Genomic DNA, 22,745 nt, shown 5'->3' on the forward strand with positions numbered 1-22,745 from the left:
ATCATTTTCCTAATTTATTAGAGAAGAAAATTAGAAGATTAATAATGTGTAAGATTCCCAAGATTAATATTCAAACTGTTTAGATGTTGCAAATATTAAATGGTTTAAGTAAACTATGTCAATCCATGAAAGAGTGAATCTGATAGGAAGGAGAAATAGGGACCTTTTTCATAAGAGCTTGTTTTCATCATTTCAAAATCTGCCTTTTTGAGTTTTCCATTTTGTTCACTCTTGATAATGAAGAAATAAGGTAGGTGAAGCCATTCTCTTAATAAATTGTCATGCTTTAAACAGTTGAGTCTGACCTTGGTACTTTAGCTGAAAGTGAGCCTGTGCTTTGAAAACTGTCTGTAATAATGTCATTTTGGGTCTGGATGTTTGTTATGTCTCAGTGTCTGAATACCTAAAGCAGTTAAGTCCATTACAAAAGAGAGAGACATTTTTCAAAAGAAAAACTTGCCAAGTATCAGTCAAGTAAAATCAGCTTGGACTGTGACAATAAAGTTTGGTTCCCAGACTCACTTCTGCAGGAATTCAGTACGAACATCACTTCTCTATTCCTTTCCACCACTCTTCTGTGCATTGTCCAAAGCACTCAAATGCTGCTTTCCTGTATGAGCAGGGAGTTCTGTTCTATTAAGCAGCAACCCCAGTAGCTGCTGGAGCCAGGATAATACGGAGAGTGTGCTTCTTTGAATAAGTCCTCACTGGGAAAGGAAGAAAGGAAAAGGGAAATCCTCACTTCAAGGATTGTGCAAGGGGCTCTGGGAGCAGTTTAGAATTTCTATTGACTCTGCCTGCATTTGGGCAGGGTAGCACCTGCTAAATGTTTGCTTCATTCCTGATGCGCAATCAGTCTTGGGCAGGAAGGAAGCAGCTCTTAAGCCTAAGTCTTTTGGCAACAGAGGCAAAACTATATAGATAAATTGAACACAGACCAAAAATTGTTTTTGGTGGGAGTTGAGGGAGTGACTTGCATTACATAATGGGGTCAACGTTCTGAGGCATCTTGAATTTACCAAGAAGCCAAGGAAAGAGAAGAGGATTGATTTGGACAGAGAATTGCTTGGAAGGATCAAGAGTTAAGCTGTGGGTGTAGAGATGAGAGAAATATGAGGAGCAGAAGATGAACTAGCTGATTGGGCTAGGGAATGAGTGTGATGGGCAGTGTCAATACAGGCAGTTAGTTAGATTTTAAAAAATGATTACAGAAGCATTAGGAAAGAGATCAGTATATGCAGAAAGAGTATGACAAGGAAGACAGACTATGGAAACAGTGTCAAGAAAGCTGAGGAAAGCAAACCAAAAAGCCAATAGAAATTGTGTAGCATCAGAGAGGTAAGTGAAGAGAAATCTGAGTGAGAGTTTGTAGAAGGTGGAAGCAGAATAAAATTCACTTATCAGGTAGAAATTCTGGAAGATAGAAAATTAGGAAGAGAGAGCTCTATTATTATCCCATTTGCCTGCAATGTGGAAGACTGGGCACTAAGTGATGCTTAAATGATGTTAAGACATTTAAATCTTGAAGTGTAATCCTTTTCCATCCCTGTTTGATCATTCTCTTTGGTGATTTCAATGCCAGAGTTGGATGGGACCTGGAACTCTGGAGTGGCACCATTGAAAAGGAAGGACTAGGGAAAGCCAATTCCAATGGCATCCTTCTCCTGAGCGAATGTGTGGATAATGTTTTTGTCATCCCGACCACCATCTTCAGACAGAGACAAATACAAGGCCACTTGGAGGCACCATCACTTTAAGTACTGATACCTCCTGAACTATGTTATTGCTAGACCCTGTGACTGAATGGATGTCCATATCATGAGAGTCATGTGAGGAACCTATAATTGCTAGACAGATCACTGTCTTGTGAGATCTGTTATGAACATCTACCTTGCTCCATAACACCAAAAACAGTGAAAAGCAATGTGAAGGACTCTCAATACCAAACCTCTTCAAGACCATAAGGTCTGCAAGGAATGCCAACAGTACCCTCCATGAAAAGCTGTCTGCCCTGCACCCAAATGAAGACAACATTGAGGAACCCTGGAAGGGGTTTAAAATTGCTGTCCATCTCACCTGTGCTGAATCCATTGACTGTACCACCTATCAACAAAAAGACTGGGCCAATGAAAGTGACTCTGAGATGCACGCCCCCTTTGAGCAGAAGACAAGAGCTCACCTCATCTCAGCAGAAGGAAACTTATCAGCTTCTCAAAGCTGAAGCTCAAAGGAGGATCTGGGACATCAACAATCAGTGGTGACAAGATAAAGCCAAGGAAACCCAGATCTATGCTGACAAACATGATGTGTAGTTTTTTACAGAAAACAAAAAACATTTACAGCCCAACTTCCCATCATCCTATTTCATTGCAATTTGTAGGATGGCTCAGTACTCCTCAAAGACAATGAAGCTACACAAGCTAAATGGAAGAAGCACGTGAGTTGATTGTGATAGATTCCACCACTGAGTCCATCTCCCAACACCCTGAAAGGGGCTCACTTGCCAACCCTCCTACCCTAGAAGAAATCTGGCATGCCATCCAGGAAACCAAGAACAACAAGGCTACTGGACCAGATGGCATACCTACTGAAATCTACAAGGCCTGTGACAAGGAACTGGAACTGAGACTTCATGAATTTATTCTGTGAATGTGGATCAACAAAGAGATTCCTGGGAACCTGAGGAATGCCAACATCATGACCATCTTCAAGAAAGGAGATAAGTTTTCTATGGGAAAACTATTGAGGTATCACCCTCCTTTTCATAGCAGGGAAAATCCTCTCCCACATTCTCCTAAGTAGTCTTCTACCATGTGTTGAGGAAGTCCTGCCAGAATCTCATTGTGGTTTCAGACCATTCTTTGCAGCAACTGACATGACCTTTGTTGCCCACCAGGTCCAAGAAAAGTGCCAGGAACAGTATCAGAGCCTGTATATGGCCTTCATTGATCTTACTAAGGCCATTGCTTCCATCACTCACAAAGTCTTGTGGAAAGTACTGGCTAAATTTGGATGTCCTTGAAAAGTACATCAAAGTACTGAGGCTTCACCATCAAATGACTGTGACTGTTCTGTGTAGTAGATTGGAGACGGATCCATTAGTCATCTGAACTGGGGTCACAAGCAAAGGTGCCTCATTGCCCCAACTCTGATCACCATTTATTTGACAGTCCTCCTGGTTTTCATTAAGAACCTCTTTCCTTTTGGAATTAACATTGAATACTGAATGGATGGAGGGCTCTTCAATCTGGGATGTTTTTTCTCAAAGACCAAAGTACACAAAATAATCATCCTAGACCTTCAATAGGTCGTCAAGTGTACCATCCTTGCACACCCTGAAAAAAACAGATGATACTCAATCTATTCAGAGAAGCCTGTCAAAATGTAGGCCTGTCTCACATAATCAAGAAGACTTAAGTGCTCTATCAGCCTGCCCCAGGCCATGAATGTGACCACCCCCCCACCCCCACTTACTCAAATTACCCTCTTGGGGTAGTTGAGCACTTCCCCTACTTCAGTAGCCACTTCTTTCAAAGAGTGAACATTGATGAGGAGATCCAGCACAGGATCTGGTGCTCAAGTGCTTCCTCTGGGAAATGGCTTTGGTGTGTCTTTTTATTCATCACAATCTGTGGAAAGACACGAAGATCCAGATCTACAATGCAGCCCTCATCCCCACTCTCCTCTATGATGTGAAACATGGGTGACCTACTGTCATCATCTTAAAAGCCTAGAGCTATATCAAATACAATGCCTCCCGAAAATCCTCCACATCAAATGGGAAGATGGCTGCACAAACATCAGCATCCTTGTTGAAGCCAATGTTATTAGCATAGAGTCAGTGATCCTTGAGAACTGACTCCATTGGACTAGACATTGTGTGCAGATGCCTGATTCTCAATTCCCAAAACAAATGCTTTACTCCCATCTTAACCGTGACTTAAGATCTCATGATGGCCAGGATAAATGCTACAAGGATGCATTGAAAGCATACCTCAAGAAAATAGATGCCAGCATCGAGAGTTGATGGGAACTGGCTGCCAACCAATTCTAGTGGCACTACATCCTTAACCAAGAGGCAGCCCATTTCTAGGTAAAGCATCTTGCCCTTGAATCAGAGAAGAGAAAGCAGAGAAAGGAGAGGAATCCCAGCCTGCAGCCTGTTCTCCCCCACAGAAAGACCTGCAACTTCTGTGGATGGATCTGTGGCCTAAGGAATGGGATCTGAAGTTACCTCCTCTATGACTGTATTGTGCAGCATGAAAAAGTAGCTAGTAACTTATTTTAATTACTGAAAAGACTGGATGTAAATCTCAATAAACAAAGAGAGCTGCTCTACAGATCAAGAAGGTGCCTTTTTTGCACAGTTGTTTTTTAGATTGGAACTGTCCTTTTAAGGTCGTATAATAATGAATTAGAATAATTAGAGATTCCCAGACTACTGATTTAAAACTGTATTTTAGAACATTTGACCCTATTCTGCCAAAAAAAGTATGATAAATTTAAAATGCAGAATTGAGTTACAATGATACAATGCCGTATGATTAGGAAGACAGGGAAATGTACTTGCTAGGTGTCTGTTCTTTTTGAGTAATGATGACAATATTTGCTGTGCTCTATTAATGCTACAGAAGTGTGGTTAAAGTGCCCAAACTAGGCCTACCAGTTTCCTTATGTTGGTTTGCCAACACTTTTTAAATTGAGTAGTATAGTTCATCAAAGTAGAATTGTGTTTAGTTTTTTTTTTTAGTGGAGACATTATAAAAACAATAAATGAAAATATTCTCCGTTCAGTTTTTGTGTGGCAACTTAATATACCCATTAATATGTAAAAGTATGAGTCTCTTTCACTTTTACTGCTCCAAACATTTTAATAATATTCTTTCTGCCAGAAGATCTGCTTCATAAATTCCTTTAATAGTCAGTAATCTGGTCTAACTGCTAAGGAATGATTTGCTTCACCTAATTTTAGTGCAATTCCAACCCTATAGTCTGATTGATCCCTGTAGTGTTCTACTACTGCTTTTCTTTTGCCATATATGTGTGATAAAAGTGTGTTATGTGACCTCAGTAATATTAATATTTTGTTTATTTTTTCAGGCTTTAGCTATGGGAATGATGACAGAATACTATCATTATATCTTTACCACACTGGTAAGTAGCTTATAAAAACATTCTAAAGACATAAAACAAAGACCTTAGTTTTCTTAATTACATTACTTGACAATGTTAAAGAGCTCTCTTGGGATGTTGGTATGAAAATGGGATATTTTCTCCATCAAGTTTTGTTACATTTCAAAGAAAACTCATGAGGATGGTTTAATTAATGTTCAGCATTATATCCTGGAGATTGATAGACCTGAGAACTTCTTATTTTAATACCATTGCTGTTTCTAACTGTGTAAGAAGAGCTGACAGTATAATTAATAATGAATAATTTACTCCACAAATAATTAATTTTTTTCTCATATGTTCATTTACAGATTATAAAATTCTGAAATAGATTCATGGTTCTAAGTTACCTGCTTATTTTTTAGCAAAAAAAAAAAAAAGGTTTGAAGATCATTCCCGAATAATTTGCTGTGAATATTTGAAACTCATAATGTAAAATGATCTATGGGATGGTAATTATATATGTCATGTAACATTGTGTCTTTCCTTTTATGTAAGCCATCAGCTCTGTAGGAATGAAAAACTTCAGAATTTTATATACAATACAAACATCTGTCTATTTATAGCATCTAACAAAGTGGGTTGTTGCCTATGATAGCTAATGCCCCTTAAAACCAGCTATTCTCAGAGGCCCCATCTACACGTTACAGGTATTGCACAATTAGCTTGTTAATTATGCAGTTAACTGAAAGCAGCTACCTGTGCAAAGTACATATCATGCCATAAAGGCCTAGGTACAGACATTCATAAAAACCTGAGGTGGAATTGATCTAAGTTGCATGGTTTTCTGTAAGTGGCATAGTTTTGACTGGTAGTGAACAGAAAACACATTCACCCTTTGGCGGTGGGAAGAAGGAAGCAAATTTAAGACGTGGTTCCACTATTTTTAAACCAGTCCATGTGCTGAATTTCTGTTCTGTTATGGGTATAGACTGGTTTTGAATGCCAAACTTCTGTTCTGTTACAGGTACAGACCAATTTCCAATCATTCTACCTGTAGAAGTATAATGTCTGTACCTGGCCAAAAAGGTTCGACCAGGTGGAAAAATAGACCTTTAAAACATGTACTAGCTTTATAGCTAGCTGGTGTCCAGCTTTAACTTGGATGTGTAACAGGGGCTCCCATGGCTGCTGGGAGTAGTATCAGTCATGCCAGGCTGAGGCTGGGAATCCCACTCAGCTCTGGCAACAGCCAACTCTAGTTCCAGGAGTGCCACAGGGTGGCTGGGACCCATAGTCCTGGAGCCGCAGACACTGGGGCCTAGCAGTTCCCCTTCTGGTTCTGGGATGCAGCTGGGTCCCAGCAACCATGGGCCATGCCTGCCATTTTCAAGCCCCAGGAGTACTACAGACATGCCTGGGGCTTTAAGACGATGGCAGCTGTGATCTTCCCAGACCGTAAGACCATGGCAGCTGTGATCTTCCCAGACCCAGGGGCTTCACGCAAACCTAGGGCTGGGAGACCAAAACAGTAATGATCTCCCAGGCCCAGGGGTGCATGGGGTGCCCTCACAGATGGAAACTCCTTACCTGAGGGTGCTCCCAGCCACGGGAGTTTGCTTCTTGTCAGTGCAGGTGAGGGATGGAGGGCAGGATTGGGCTTGTCCTGCACCAACAATAAGGCATAGTGGGATCTAACGCATGATCCACACGTGCATGGCAGGAGGCATGATTGTGAGATCATACACTAGATCCTGTTGCACCTTTACCTGCATATGCAGAGGGGCCTTAAGTTGCCACGCTGCCCTATTTCTGTCTGCCTTCAGACTAACATTGCTAACCAGCTCTAAACATCAGTTTGATGAATATGGGAACACTCATTGTTCATTATGTTAGTACATTTAAAAAACGGACATACTTTAAACTTAACTATGCTTTCAAATGTAATCGAATATTCACAGTGAACTCTTTAATCAGCTCTACATTTCCATGTCTTCCTAGTTATATGTGAGGGTCTTACTAGTGAGGAAGTTAGAAATTATTTTTCAAGTCTCACTCTGAGAAATACATATCAAAAAACTTTTATCTTGCTCTCATTAGATCAAAATGGATACATTGAGGCTGTGATTTAGCTAGGCTGTTTGGATATTTGTCATTTTTTAAATGTCTGAGTAGATTCACTTTAGTGGAACTACTTGTGTGCTTAAAATGACATATGTGCTTAAGTACCTTGCTGAAATGAGGCCTTTATGCTACAATGAACAATTCATCCCAGCCTTAGAATAGAGGTTAATAAGACACTAGGAACAACTGCATTATCACAGCCTGAGTATTGAATGGTTAGCAAAATAACTCTCAATTCTGAATGTCTTTAGATAGGTAAAAACCTAATGTCCTATTTAGAGTCCCTCTTCTTTTGGAAATGTAAATGGTACTACTTTTGTGGACATCAAAGATGTTAGGAATGTATGTAGTAAAAGTCCCCTATTCAGTCTCTCTAACATAACAGCTGATTCCAGAGGTCTCCATTCTGTTTTTATATTTTCATTTGGTTTACTGGTAAGAATCACTGCTTTGAGTAATTTACCTTCCCACAATATTTGTTTACACTACATCTATATCTATGTAAGAGTTGATACTACATCTTAAAAACCAGGATTTTGCTGCAATTCAGTATTTCCGTTTGCTGATTTGAACACTTGATTTGTACAGAAGAGCCAGAGATCAGATGTGTGACTTAGACAGGAAGAACAATAATTTGGTACCCACCACCAGACGATAGATTTTGATGCTGCAATACAGCATCTGTAGCTTGCATCTAAGTTTAAAATATTTAGATTTATTAGTAGGAATATGCCTAACACAGTAAAAATCCAGTCAAATAAAATTTGCAGTCACTGGGTAGAGCAGTCTCTGGAACCATATTCCTCAATGATTCAGGGTTCTAATGCACTAGGTTATTAATACACTGAGCTGTTGTGTATATTTGTTACACTTTTGTGTAAACATGGATGTGTTTAGATTAAACAATTAGTGATGAAACATCATTCATCTATCTATTAAGTTTATGGAGGTGTTTGAATACATTGAAATTTAACAGGAAAGAAATTCTGAAAGAATGTAGCTACAGTTTCTCATTTCTTTCGATTATTTTTCCAGTGCTAGACTGTATGGTGTCTTTGAAATCAGGACACAAATATGGATTTTTGTAAATAGATGTTGTACAGCAAACAAGTTCAGAACATCTTAGACTCTATAAGGCAAATAGTGCCATAATTCCTAACTAGAATAGAGACAGTTATGTGGTTTGAGATTATTTTAAAGTTCTAGTATGAACAATAAGCAATTCATACACTGTTTTCTTAGAGTGTGGCTATTTCTTAGCTTTCCCTCCAATAAGTAAATAAATGTTTTCAGCAATATTAGCCTTCTCGCTTCACAGAAACCTAGAATATGTTAAACTGGCGTTTAAAAAATCTAAGGTGCTGAAAGATGCTAAAAGACAAGTAATGTCATTTTACAACATATAATGAGGCTATATTTAACAAAATAAAGCATGTAGTATATGTAGGGCAGACAATGCATTACTAAATCATAAAAAGATGGTTTTGTTGTAAAAGTACTATTACTGTATTGTACTAAAGCTTTTCATGCTTGTTGAAGGTGTGCCTAATGAGTCATCAAAGAAACATCCTTTTTTAATAAAGTTCCTTTTACATGTTTTCATATTTAAGCCCTGATTGTGCATTAGGATGCCTTAATGTAGAGCTCTGGACATAATATTTTACCTGTAGGCTATTCTGAAGTTCAAATAAAAAAATTGAGACCATAATATTGAAATAGATTAATCTTAAATGTCTTACTTTTTTTTTTTTTTAAAGAAAACTTAAAACTAATGCAATAACCCAGCAGCAACCCCCCAAAAAGACTCATTCCCTAACAGTGCTTATAATTTTTTAAGTCTAAATATATCTTGGTTATAAATATTATCATAGTTAAATAAATTCCATAAATGAACTGGTATCAGAATATGTGAAAAAAATACAGTCTATGCACTTCTGTGCCATTCAGTTGAAAATGCTTAACCTTCATAATGAACTTTTAAATGTGTTCCCTTTTTATGAGCAAAGAGAGTAATTGTCTAAAAGTTATTCTGTATCTCAATAACGTGAAAAATGTTACAGGTGCTAGAGCAAGATAAAAGTTGGACATGTGGGTAATACTTAACCGCAAAAAATAGTTTGAGGAGAATGCAGAGAATCTGTCATTTTCTTTAATTTTGTCATTTTTAAATCCATATCTAGCAACCATAAAAAGTGATCATTAAATTAGGAAATAATTTAAAAATGTGATTAAACTTTGTAAAATATTTGTAACCGATATCATAGGCAATACAGTTCAGCATTGGACTTAACTTTCGCTTTTTTAATGGCTATGGAATATGTTCTTCTCTTAGTATGTTATAAGTAACTCCCATGTGGAGGAAAATAGGAAATAGAACCCTAAACTATAAATGGAACATATAGTACAATGTGCATGTATGCTGATATGGATGTTTTAGCATTAGTATCTGGAGAGATGGTTAAACAATTGAATTAAGCATTGTCATAGCATTTATCTAAGGAATATGTCTTTCAGGATCTTTTTGCTCTTGATGTGGAACCGTACCGGTATAGTGGCGTTAACATGACTGGATTCAGAATCTTAAACACAGAAAATAGCCAGGTGGCCTCCATCATTGAAAAATGGTCAATGGAAAGACTACAAGCACCTCCAAAACCCGATTCAGGTTTGCTGGATGGATTTATGACGGTATGAATACCAATTTAAGATTAGTTTGTGTCTGCATTTTTAATCACAAAACTTTACCTGTCGTCCTGTTGTTCAGTAGTTCTAAGGATATAGAAGAAAAATAAATGTTATTTACCTGTAAATAGTTGCGTTAATAATGTATAGATTTAAACCATAGTTGAGTCTCAGATGGTCCTACTATCTTTATCTCAAACAATAACATTTATATTTACTTGCTTGCATGCAGATATCTAAAAAGGAAGTACCCTTTTTGTGTATCTTGGCCTGTATTTTTTACTTTAATTTCATTTAAGGGGGAATAATTTAGCAAGATATTGGAGAAGTAATAGAAATAAAAGGCTGGATGGGGCATCTAGTCCAAAAATCTGTTCTGAGGGAAGTCTGTTTAGAGAAAGTCTGAGAAATATTCATCTGGTCTGTTTCTAAAACCTCATTGTGAGCATTGTACAACCTCCTTAAGAAATCTATTTAATTTCTTAACTATCCCTAGATTAGAAATTAGAAATGATGCCCTTAAGTCTTTACTTCACATTAAGCCAACTTCTTGTTGTATCTTAAGGATGGACATGGGATAAGAACTGATCACTCTCTTTTTCATAACAATAGTTTACAGCTTTGAAACCAGTCTTCCCTTTTTTACAATTAACATAGTTGTATTCAACTTTCCTCAAAGGTTATGTTTTCTAAACCAATCACTATTTTTGTTGTAGACTCTTCTAGTTGGTCTATCACTTTCTTAAGATGGCATACCCAAAACTAGACAAAACACTTCAGGACAAACCTCCCCCATACTGAATAACTATGAGTATATTGAATGAAACTGTTGTTAAAACATCCCAGAATGGCATTTGCTTTTTTTCAATACAACTGCTAACCCGTATTCAATTGTGCTTCTCTATAACCATCCCCTCCTTTTTTTGCAGTGCTGCTGCATAGCAATTTGTTCCCCATTTGGTATTTATGTATTTGATTTCCTTTTCTCCTTCTCATTAATTAACTCTGCACTTGTGTTTATTGAACTTATAGATCTCAGATGGTTTCTCCAATTTATCAAGATCATTTTGAATTCTAATATTGTTCTCTAAAGGGCTTTCAGCCTTCCCAGGATGATTCATGTGCAAATTTTTAAAACATACTCTTCATTCCATCATCCAAATCATTAAGCCAAACATTCCCTAGAACAAGACTAAGAACAGATCCCTATGGGATCTCATTGCATATGTCATCCTAGGTTGACTGAACTATTGACAATTACTCTTTGAATATGATAATTCCTCCAAACCACATTTCCTTAGTTTTATATCTGAATGTTAGATGATCTTGTGTCAAAAGTCTCACTAAAGTCAAGATATATCACATCTACAGTCCCCTCTATCTCTCATCTCTACCTCCTATCTACAAGGCCAATTACAAATAGACTGTTTAATAATTTGTTCTAACATTTTTATGAGGTATTAAAATTAGGCAGACTGGTCTACAATTAGTGGGGTCTTCTTTTCTCTACCACCTTTTTTTTAAAAGCCTAGGTATATATTTTTTTCTTTTCTAGTCCTTCAGTGGAGAACTTAATTATCCCTTTACAAGTTTTCATAGATAACTGCTAATGGTTTAGAGGTGGTTTAGCTAGTACCTTCCATATTTGAATGTCAATTTTCATCAGGTTCTACTGACCTGAATACATAAAACGTGTAAAAACAACTTTTTCCCCTTGCTTTGTTCTGTATTGCACCCCCTTTCTTGTTTTTATTTTTCTTATTTGGTTGTAAGTACTGGTTTTTTTGGAAAGACTGAATTAAAAAGCCATTGGACCCTGAAGCCTCCTCTGCCATTTAATTTGCTCACCCTTCTCATGGATCTATACTTTCTTTACATTTCTTTTAACTTTGAAAGTATTCATAGAACCATTTCCTTTTGCCTTGCACGTCCCTTGTGTGTTATAACTTGTTTTGTGCTTTGATCTTTCTGATTTTGACGCTGCATGTATATGCTATTCTTCCAGATTTATCCTTAGGATTTTATCCTTTTCTCCCCTTTTGTATCATAACTTTTTGATTTTTCAGGTCATTAAAGAGCTCTTGATGTAGCTATATTAATCTCTTTCTGTATGTCTTGACCTTTCCTCTGCAATGGGATAATATGCCCATGTGCCTATTAATACTGTCTGTTTTAGAAACTGTCAATTCTCTTGGATTCCATTTTTCTTTATAATTCCTTCCTATAAGACATAATCTACCAATTCCCTGACTTTGGGGAAGTCCATTTTTGAAGTCTATAAACATTATTTTGCTGATTTCACTCCTTTCCTCATAATCGAGGACTCTGACCCATGAGCAGTTTTAATTTCATGATCATTTTTATCCTAATTATGTTCTACCTTTAGATTCTCAATCAGCTGTTTCCTATCCTGAATTAAATCTAAATTGGTAGCCCTTTTAGTCACTTCCTGTGCTAGTGGAGTCCTGGGACCAATGAGAAGTATTGACACCAATTCTCCAGTGTATCTCCAGTGAGAGACATATCAACCATGAAACTAGGCCTAGAAATTAATCTTTAGGGTATGGAGCAGTAGAAGGGATCCTGGCCCTATCCAGGCTAATTAACTCACACCTACCACTCTTTGAAGTGTAAGGGTGAGGCACGAATGAAATTGTATGAAAACTGCAGAAGGGGTATGTCACAAGCTGTTAATTTACACATATCCTGTGTTTTTTAAGAAACTTTTTGTTTGTTTGTTTGTTCTGCTTACCCCTGGGGAGCTTGTTTTGTTTTGTGTAGGGTTTTTTTGGTTTTTTTGCAGGGGGCCGGCCAATTACTGAACTCATTATAATTATACTTAATTTTTTAAAAACCTAATGTCATGTTGTAGATACCCAAATAGATTTTTCCTCTTTAAAACATAATCATACATTTTTAAAATTGAATGTTATAGTTCTTATTTATCTTATTGTTTTAATAATATTTTTTCTCGGAAAAAAGTAATTTCCGATGAAAAGAACCCAGTAGGGGTCATTTTATGCCTTCAGTAAAACATTTTACATCATCTTTACATTGAAATTTAATTTGACAAATAAGGTCACTTATTGGAGCGTGTTATTCAGTTTTAATATTTATAGAGAAAGGAGATTGATTATCCATTTGTACATTTTGTTACGGGTCATGTGTTGAGTGTATTCACTGAAAACAGAAATTTAAAAAATATTGAGTTAATAAGATTTCTCTTTTTAATAATTGAATTGTATTACAGTGTACTGTTTAAAGAAGTACCTTGTTAGTTCACTTAGCTATAATTATCAGTGATCACTAACTAAATGGAAGAAATGGTTTTAGAAATAAACATAAAGGAGATGCATAGCTTATGGAGAGTTGATATTTAAATAATTTCACGTCATAGCTCTGTCTGTATTTATACCATAACTTCCATTCTTTGTCTATTTGCATAATTTTAAACTTATTTTTAATTTCTCACTTGCTCTGACGCTATGTCCACTCTGAAACAGGCCAAAGAAATCACAAGGCTGTGGTTACTAGAGAAATAATTGTTACTGACAATAATTTGTCCACACATGCAACCCTGGTGCTTATCTATCACATTTTCTTTCATTCACACAATGTTGTAAAGAAGCAATATGCTCAGCAAAGCTTTTAGTATATGTGACAGAGACTCATTATTGCTAATAGTAACAGTCATTTGTAACTAAGAACTGAGAGGTTACATACTAGATTCTTCCTTTATCTCAAAGTGGGAGGGAAAAAAATGAAAAAAAATGGTGCTATTGGGTTAATTTCTGAACTGTCATGGTTCAGTTAATCACTTTCATGGTAGCTTGTGGCACAACTTAGAGTCAAGTGTTCAGCCACACTGCAACGAATGTTTTTGTTTCTTGTGTAGGAAGAGGACATTGCTGAAAGGGTATAATTTAAGGACTATTTCATTAGATGTTTGTTTGGCGTTCATCCATATGAATGCATTAAGCTTTTGTGGTTAATCTTCATGTTTACCATCAATGGCAGTCCTGGATTTCATTGTATCATCTTGCATATTATCCCTTAAGGGTAGGGACAGACATTACACATAAATCAATTTAAGTGACCAGAAACTGGTTTAAACTTGTAACAAAACAGACATTCATTACACATAAACCAGTTTGAAAATGGCTGAAACTTATTGAGATAAACCTGGTTGAATGTAGTGTCAGACTTAAGTGATTTGGGTCAAACCGGTTTATGCAATGTCTGTCCCAGACCCCTTGCTGGTTTAAATTAAATCAGATTCCCCAAGCATCCCAGTGGGCTCTCTGCTCCACAGCTGGCCCCTCCCCTCTGCTCCCTGGCTGGAGCTCTGGCAGGGACCAGAGACTTGCAGGCACAGCAGGGTCTGCCTGGCTTCTCCCTGCCCCCTTTCTCCCCCCCCCCCCCTCACTGCTTAAGCAGAGATCCTTTCCTTCTTTCTCCCACAGCATGGACCGTAGCCAGCATGTGGTATGCTAACTAATGCTACATAAGACAGATAGGACAGTGTCCGCTTAGGGCTCTTTGGAACTAATCAGCAGTTCAGCTGGTAATGTCCCTGCATTCCTTCCTTTGGAAAAATCTGTTTAAAAATAGTTTGAACTAATGAGTGAGGCATTGTTTTCTGATGGGCTTTGTTTTCTGTTAAATGCTGATAAGAGAGCTGATAAATGCTCTATTATCAAGGCGGGGGAGGGTCTCCCAAATCACAGCATCCTGCCAGGGCCTGGCCATGCCCCCTTCAGCTCAGCCCTGTAGAAGGGAAGGGAGGGCTGTTCTAGCACCCCCTGCAGCTTCTAGCCTGAGCCACTGCAGGCATATGCCTGCAGTTTTTCAGTACAGAGCAGATGCCTGTGCAGTTACATTATTTAGCCTAGCCACATTAGACTAACCTGCAAAGATTTTATCAATTCAGGCTCAGGCTTTTTGAATGTCTGTCCCTAACCTAAGTGTGGGAGTACTTTGCAAAGCAGCACCAGGGATAAAGGAAAATCAGAGTTTACCCTCATGTAATTGCCTTAAAATCATTCAGATGGAGAGTAGGCTTACCTCTTCCCACACAATGTTGCACATTCTATGGGATGACATGAAGCACTCTCACCTTTGAGTTTGTAACCTCAGACAATAGAATCAATGTGAATAAGATGGGATCAGTACAAGGAAGCTGGCACACAGAGAAAGATAATTGACTTGTCTGGAGGATCATTGGAAGGTTTGCACCACTTAAGTGTTTTGTGTTTGAAACAGCCAGTCATGAATATAAGCATGAATAGGCACATATCCAGTCTAGGCCCATACAGACCAAATCTGTTTCCTCTTTTCCCTGAAAAGACATTATGATTCATAAATATCTCTACTGTATTATGATATGTTAGTTTTCTTTATCAGAACACAGCCTCATCATTCCAGAAACTGAAAACCAAAATAAACTGGTCATAAATATATACCTATCAATCAATCCACTCTTTCAAGCAGTAAAGCAAGTGCTAGGTGTGATCATAGCATAGCAAAGTTGTGACTTTTCACAGGAGGATTATTTCTAGATCACATTAAGTTAGATGTGTTCACTTATCTCAGGCTGCTCCATGGAGATTATAAGAGTCCAAGACTCCTGTACATTTTGGGGGCTAGGACCAATAATCCTTGAGAAAGTCATAGTAAACATTACCATGCAACTGCTCAGAACATGTTCTAATTTTAATACTCCACAGATTTAAGACATAGTAAGTGTTCTGTGTGACAAGGCCCTTAGAATGTAGTGTAATCTGAGATTTTTCTGCAGTGTCACAACATATTCACATCACTATCAGAAGCAGGGAGTGGCTCACTGGAATGTTAAAATCCCCAGAGAAAAGAGAAGTGGGGCAGCATACTATGTGGGAACAGTTGCAAGTCTAAGGCAGGTGGTGGGCTGAACTAGTGGCTGCACAGAAGGGCTCTATGCAAAGGAGAGAGCCACAGGAAATTCCTCCCCATGTCTTTGACAAGACAACAAGGTTTTTTATTTGCTTGTTTTGTTTATTTAATGACTATTTTATTGGTGTGGACTGGCTGAGGAACCTCCCAGGAAGAAAGAGATCACCTAAAAAAAGTCCATAGGTTTCCAGTGCTAGTGTGTTCTGTGTGTATCCTGAGATCATAGCAGGGTCGCCAACCCAAGAATTTGATGTATTAGTTTATTTGTTTATTTTTTAACTGAAAATCTGCAAGCTTTTTTTCTGATGGTTAAACTTTTTTTTCTTGCTAATGCATGTTCTTGCTGATCCATGCTTCATATGATATAAATGTAACTCTTCTGCCAGGCCCTGCCCTGCTGCCAGGGCCCAGTTAGAGGGGCTGGGTTCAGATTTAGGGATTTAATATCAACCCTACTAAACAAATAAAAAGGTTTGCTTGTCAGTAAAAAGTTTGCAGTAAAAAAAAAGTCTTGTATTAGCAACACTGCTTGAACTCAACAATGATTTTACACTGTACTGTTCCACATGCCAGAGGCTCCATACTCACCTTCATGCACTGATGCCCCTATTGCACTCTGCACCATGTTGTCACCATAGCTCATTCCTAAGCCTACTCCCACCAGCCCTGCTCCCATCATTCCAGCAGAAACCCCCAAAGAAGCCTACCTGTGACCCAGAAGTATTATATGCAGCTTGGGCCATAGCAGCAGCACATGGCTGAGAAAACATCCTGCAGGGTGGTATGCTCCTCCTCAGGCATGAGGTGGTACTGCTGTGCTTTGTCAGAGCTTCTTTCAAGCAGTGGCTGCTTAGTATTTTTACTGATGGCTAATTTTTTTATGGACTTCACTGGAAGAGATATTTAGCTTGGTCTATATAAGGTTGTTTTTTGTTGTTGTTGTTGTTGTTTTATACCGACAGCCAGTAAATTTACTGAAAGTTGGCAACCTGGACAGGTGACATATGGCAGAGTATACCTGCTGCATCAAACCTTCTTTGAAGTCTCCATTTCCAGTGCGGTAGGCACTGAGAGCTTGAACCACGTCTCTGGAAGGCTTGGGGGCAGTGGGAGGGTGAGGGTGCCCCTATAACTGCTTCACCAACTAATTTCTGGGTTTGCTGCATGTGAAGCAAAAGTAGGTAGGTAATGCATTCTCAAATGGTTGTCCCAGGAAGTGCCAAGGGTGTGATAACAGGAGTTAAAAAAAATTACTTGGATCTTAGAACTCAGTGTGTGGGCATAAAAGTATTTTTATAATGGAATAAAATTTGTCCCTCTTGTCATTGTACAAAGTTTCTCCTCTCTCAGGTGGATTATATCCACCTGCATAACTGTTGGCTGCCATCCTCCATTTCACAGCAGTTCAATTTGGCTGTGGATACACATATTTATAAATTGGTAAACTCTTTTAGAGGGAAAGTTGGTGTATAAATATTTATTATCAATATGGTGTACTCTACTTGGCTGGTACAGGCTGAATCAAGAAAGTTGTTTAGCTTTCACATCTCCCAGGAAACAGATTTAACTTAATGGTACTGATTGGTATTGACTACAGCTTATTTCAAACAAGATCAGCATAAAATTTGCTTAATAGGTGTGAATTTAGCTACAGTCAATTAGTAAAATGTCATTTAAACAGGTGTTAAATACTTAGATAGCTTTACACTCCGGAGAAGTTTCCAAATAAATATTGAGGTGTGTATATTTCTGGGCAGTCAGAGGCTTCAGTCCAGGATGATTGGGTTCCAATGACATAAAACCAAATAGTTCCAGATTGTGAAACTTACCTGTTCCATTGGCATTTATATCTTTCTCTTTTCCTTTTATTTTTACATTGCATGTAACCAAACCAGTAACTAACCCAAAGTACAAGAGTAAAGACTTTCTACCCTGACACTGTATGTTTAATGTGAGCTACTGATTTCTCATTCTTAATGTTGGGTTTATGACATGTTTACCATAGAATATCTGGGAAAATAACCACTTGGTTGACAGTAATTGAGACCTTACCCCCCTAAAAAATTCTCTCCCATAAAATCTTCAAAAATAGACTATAACCTAAATTCAAGCCAAAATGTGTGCCTCAGAGCCGGCCTTGCTGAGTTCAGTCAGGACACACAAGATTTTCATTTTTGTAAAGTGCTCTGAAGGAGAATGGTAGGAAGGATGGCTTTTTGTATATCTAAGCAGACACCATCAGCAATACATTTGTTTAACACGTTGCCACAAATTGGTTATGTTTTAGGGGTTCATGGTGCATAATGAATGTATTCTGGGGTATAGGTTGTAGCTGTGTTGGTCTAAGGTCATAAGCAGACCTTCTTTGGGTGAATCTGGTATTTTTTATTAGACCAACTTAAATAGTTGGACAAATTTAAGCTTGCTAAGAAAAACATTTCTAACTATTTAAGTTGGTCTAATAAAAGATATCAGATTCAGCCAAAGAACCTTGTCTGCCATTGAATGTATTCTTGCATTTTATTATCCTGATATGGCATGTATTGTCTTGCTGGAAAGTCAGTGTTCTGCATTTATGTTACTGTTTATGAGTAGATTGTGTTGTGTCATCTCTATGTATTTTTGTAGTTTTGGATATGGTTGGAAATGGCCCATCCAGGCAAAGTAATTCCAGGCAGACCAGAACTTTCTAGAGCATTTGGGTGACTGTTGAGAGTATCAGTGAGTAGGCAGGTCTGGTTGGAAGGAGTTGGGCAGTTAGCTGTCAGCTAGCAAGGGTCAGAGAGAGCCCAGTAATCAGAGCTGGCAGAAATCAGCAGAAAAGCTGATTTAAAGTGATGCTGGCAAGACTCTCCAGAAGGCTGAAGTGTAACTAGATGGGAGAGTGAGGAACATTTTTTCTTGTTTTGTTTTAGTGTCTCCAAAACTATAATGCATTTTCTCTATGTTATCCTTTTATCCTATGTAATAACACTTTTGGTTGGCTTCTTACTAATCAGCTGTGGAGGGAGTGATTTCTAAGCAACTGTTATCCCCTACATGCAAAGGGGGACCTAAAAAAAGATCTTCAATAACCTTGATGGTTGGGTTTGTGACAGTTGGTGCAGCAAGCAGGGTCTGTGCCTTAATGTCATTTACCTGAATCACTGTTCTTCGCTGGTATATGTAAGCCAGTGTCCATACTTTGGAAAAACAATCAGGACTCTGTGCATGCACGTGTGTGTGTGTGCAATATAAGTATATATTAGCCATCATTTAGTGTATTAATGTTTGAAATTTGAAGCATTCAAATTTGGAGTGTCTTTTAGTCACCAGGTATGCATCAGATATACGTATAGCATAGCATAGCATATCCTACTATTATTAGTGTTCACCAGAAAGCTTGTCTGGAAAATTACTACTAATTTTTTTATTTCTTTCTCCCCCATGTGTCCACTGCTTTTGCTAAAATCATTTTGTGATTATTTTCTTTGTTGTTAAAGTTTCATCATAAGACAAAAAGTCTGCCATGACTTCAGATGAATTTGAAGTAGATGTTCAAGATCTTGATGAACAGGAAATATAGGGTTAGAATCTTGTTTTACGTTGACATTTCTCAACAGATTACCAATAAGTGGCTGTACATGTCTGAACATCAGTAATTATAAAAGAGGAGTTGACTTCAACATTTCAATAAACAGACAAAATATAATTAAGCTAAATATCAATAACATGAATGCATGCTTGCTCCTTATTTCAGCTGCTCGATATTCACCTATACAGTAAAGCCAATATTGTTCCTAGAAGAGTTTTTTAGTACTGTATTGCAACCTCACTAGCACCAGCCTACTTCTGAATCAGACCAATTCAAGACTTTATTTCATTGCCTACTTGCCTCTTATGCTGCTGGTAAGCAAGACCTTTTATCAATAACTGGGTATGGTCTGTAAACAATCCTTATGCCACAGAACTATACTTCCGTAAAGGCAAATGTTCATTTAATTGGAGCAGGCATATCACCTACATAGAAGTTAAAACTGGACACAGATAGATTTTAGCCTTGTGGAATCTTGTTATACATAATTCAAGCACTGCTGACCTGACTGTCAAGATGAATTTGAAACTGATGAGGAATTACGATTTTCTTAAAAATTGTAATTGTTTTACATTGCACATATTTGATTATTTCACATTGTGGCGGCGAAGCGCCCCCACAGGCGAGCGAGGGGGAGCAAAGGGAACCCACAGACCCCAGACCCCGAGAGCAAGCCCCCAGAAGGGCATACGCACCGTCAGAGGGGCAGCGGGAGGAAGAGCCGCATCCGCAACCGCGCGAGCCGCCATTACGCCGGCTCTGGCAACAGCTGTTCCCCGCGCGGCGAACAGCTGAGCCAATCCCAGTGGCCGGAGCAGCTGCGGCGGGAGGATTTAAGAACGCCGGCAGAACAGGGAAGGCGCAGGAGCCAGGGAGAGAGAGTACGGGTGTGCTGCCCGTGCCGCAGGCTCTCGCACGGGGCAGCGAGGACCCCGTCTGCGGGTCTCAAACAGGCAGCGTAGGCAGGAGCGGGAAGCCTGCCGCCGGCAGCCAAGCGAGAGGCAGCCAGAGAGTGCACGCCGAGGCACTCTCTCAGCGTCCTGAAGCGGCAAACGCACAGGAGGCAGGGGAGCGCCCTGCGGACGGGAGGAGAGGGGAGACAGCGGAGGCCCCGGGAGGGGGCTGGCACCAGGGGAAGCACCCACCAGCTCCCCCTGGTTCGGAGGAGTATTATCTTTAAGGAAGGAGGAAGGAGAAACCCCTCTTAGCAGGAGGGAGGACGACCGGAACCGGTCAGGGGCCATCATACTGGGCCTGGCAACATCTGGACAACATCGCCCAGCGGTTGGCGTGTGGACGGGGTGTAGGGGAGGCGGAGCCCTGTGGATCACCGCGTCCCGTAACTGTGAGTAACACCGTCTATCGGGAGGTCCCACCCAGGATAAAGATCTCCACTGGAGACCCCTCTGAACGTAATCGATTACATCCAAGTCGTGGCAGGCGAGTTGAGGGGAGGGGCCACACCCCGATAGGCCAGGCGGAGCGAGACACGGGCTCCACACACATGTACACCTTTATATCAAACAGCATCAAAGGTAGATGACAAATCTATAAAAGCTGTGGTTTTTAATTTCTGCTGAAAGGTCACTTCAATACAAGATATAAAGGCAAATATATGATGATGACAACTCTGTCTTCACTTAGCATCTTCCTCTTCTGAGGGTAGTACTCTCTCAAAGTAAGGGTCAACTTGTACATTGTAGATAAAAGTGAAAGCAGATGATACTATTTGGTCATCCACTTATTTACCAGACAGTTTTTGACAATAACTTTCAATTTTTTTTCCCCTCTAACTTTTTGGCATCTTACCTGAAAGGAGGATCTTCACAAAAAGTGTTGCCAGTCAATTATATCTTTTTGGGCCAAAATGTCCTAGGAAGCCTGGACCATTTTCTTTCCCTTTCCTTCTTATTTCAAGTGAATTAGCAATTGCAGTCTTTAAGAATGGTTTTGATAAAGATGAGGAAGGAATATACCTTATGAGTGATTCTTGCTGACTTGTATTTCCTTCTTTCTTTAATGCAACTTATGATAATTAGACAAGGTTCTTTGAGTAAATTTGATATCTTTTCTTAGACCAACTCAAATAGTTGGAAAAATTCTTCTGTGCAAGCTTTCAGGTATAAAGACCTTTCATCAGGGTGAGAAAGCATCTGCAGTTGGTTTGTGTTCTTCCTGGATGGAATGAATAGTAAAGAAGCTAGAGGCTAGTATGCATGCAAGAAAACCAGTCAGTAAAGACTGGCTTTTTTCTATTCATTCCAACCAGGAAGAGCACACGCTAACTGCAGATACTTCTTCAGCCTGACAAAGGGTATTTATAGCTGAGAGCTTGCAAAGAAGATTTTTTCCAATTATTTGAGTTGGTCTAAGAAAAGATATCACAAAAAGATTTACCTAAAGAATGTTGGCTGCCTGGCTGAGTACAGGCAGTCAAAAAGCCCAAGGCTGAATCGATTCAATCTTTGCAGGTTAGTCTAAGCTGCACAGATTAAATTGAAGCAGAAGTGAACAGACATTTACCTTTGATTCAGGAAATGCAGCCACATACCTACAGTAGCTCAGGTCAGAATCCGGGTTTGGGGGTGGGGTGGGGAGTGCTAATGCACAGCTCTCTGGCTGTGTGTTTACTTCCTCTTCCTGCTGTTCTTGAAGTGTCTGGGATTTGCAGTCTAAAATCATAGCAGCAGGATTCTGCAGGGTTGCTCATTGCTTATTCTTCCTGGTGCCTCTGGGCACAGGTGCCTCTGTGATTTGTAGTCTACAGTTTAAGTTTGTATTTTGGAATTTGTAGTCTACAGCAGTAATTTTGAGCAGGGGAAGGGGAGTTTAACACCCCCCCCCCCAATCCCTATAGACTGGGCTGCATCCCCAGCTGGATTTGCCCTGCTTCATCCCCTTGTTAGTCAGTCCTCACTGCTCCAGCTAGGGATCAGAGGAGTGGGGCATTCTCTGGAGCAAACAGCACAGCCCAGCCCAGCCCCGGGCTGCAAAATGCTGGGATGCTGGGGGACTGTGATTTAACTTGGATCAGGAAGGGGTTGAGGACAGAAGTTTCATAAACCGGTTTGACCCAAATCAGTTAAGTCTGATATTACATTCAACCGGGTTATCTTAAACCAGTTTCAGCCACTTTGAAACTGGTCTATGTGCACTGTACTTCTATTGTGTTACAGGTTGAAACCAGTTTTTGATCACTTAAACTGGTTTATGTGTAACTTCTGTCTCTATCCCCTATGTCCTTAGACCAACACGGCTACTACCTATATCCCTGTACTTATGATAGTTTTTTAGGTGGAAAGTTTATGGTTACTTAATAGAT

The 22,745-nt window shown here is 39.2% G+C and overlaps 1 protein-coding gene across 1 annotated transcript in view; it reads left to right on the forward strand.

Moving 5' to 3' along the window:
- Positions 1-22,745, forward strand: part of GRIK2 (glutamate ionotropic receptor kainate type subunit 2) — a 687,728-nt gene that overhangs the window by 254,601 nt on the left and 410,382 nt on the right. The window contains exons 6-7 of the mRNA XM_014611075.3: positions 5,101-5,154; positions 9,751-9,924. Coding sequence (XP_014466561.1) covers positions 5,101-5,154; positions 9,751-9,924 — 228 coding nt within the window. The remainder of the gene's footprint in view (positions 1-5,100; positions 5,155-9,750; positions 9,925-22,745) is intronic.

Source organism: Alligator mississippiensis, chromosome 1 (assembly GCF_030867095.1).
Source record: "Alligator mississippiensis isolate rAllMis1 chromosome 1, rAllMis1, whole genome shotgun sequence".
Lineage (NCBI taxonomy): Eukaryota > Metazoa > Chordata > Crocodylia > Alligatoridae > Alligator > Alligator mississippiensis.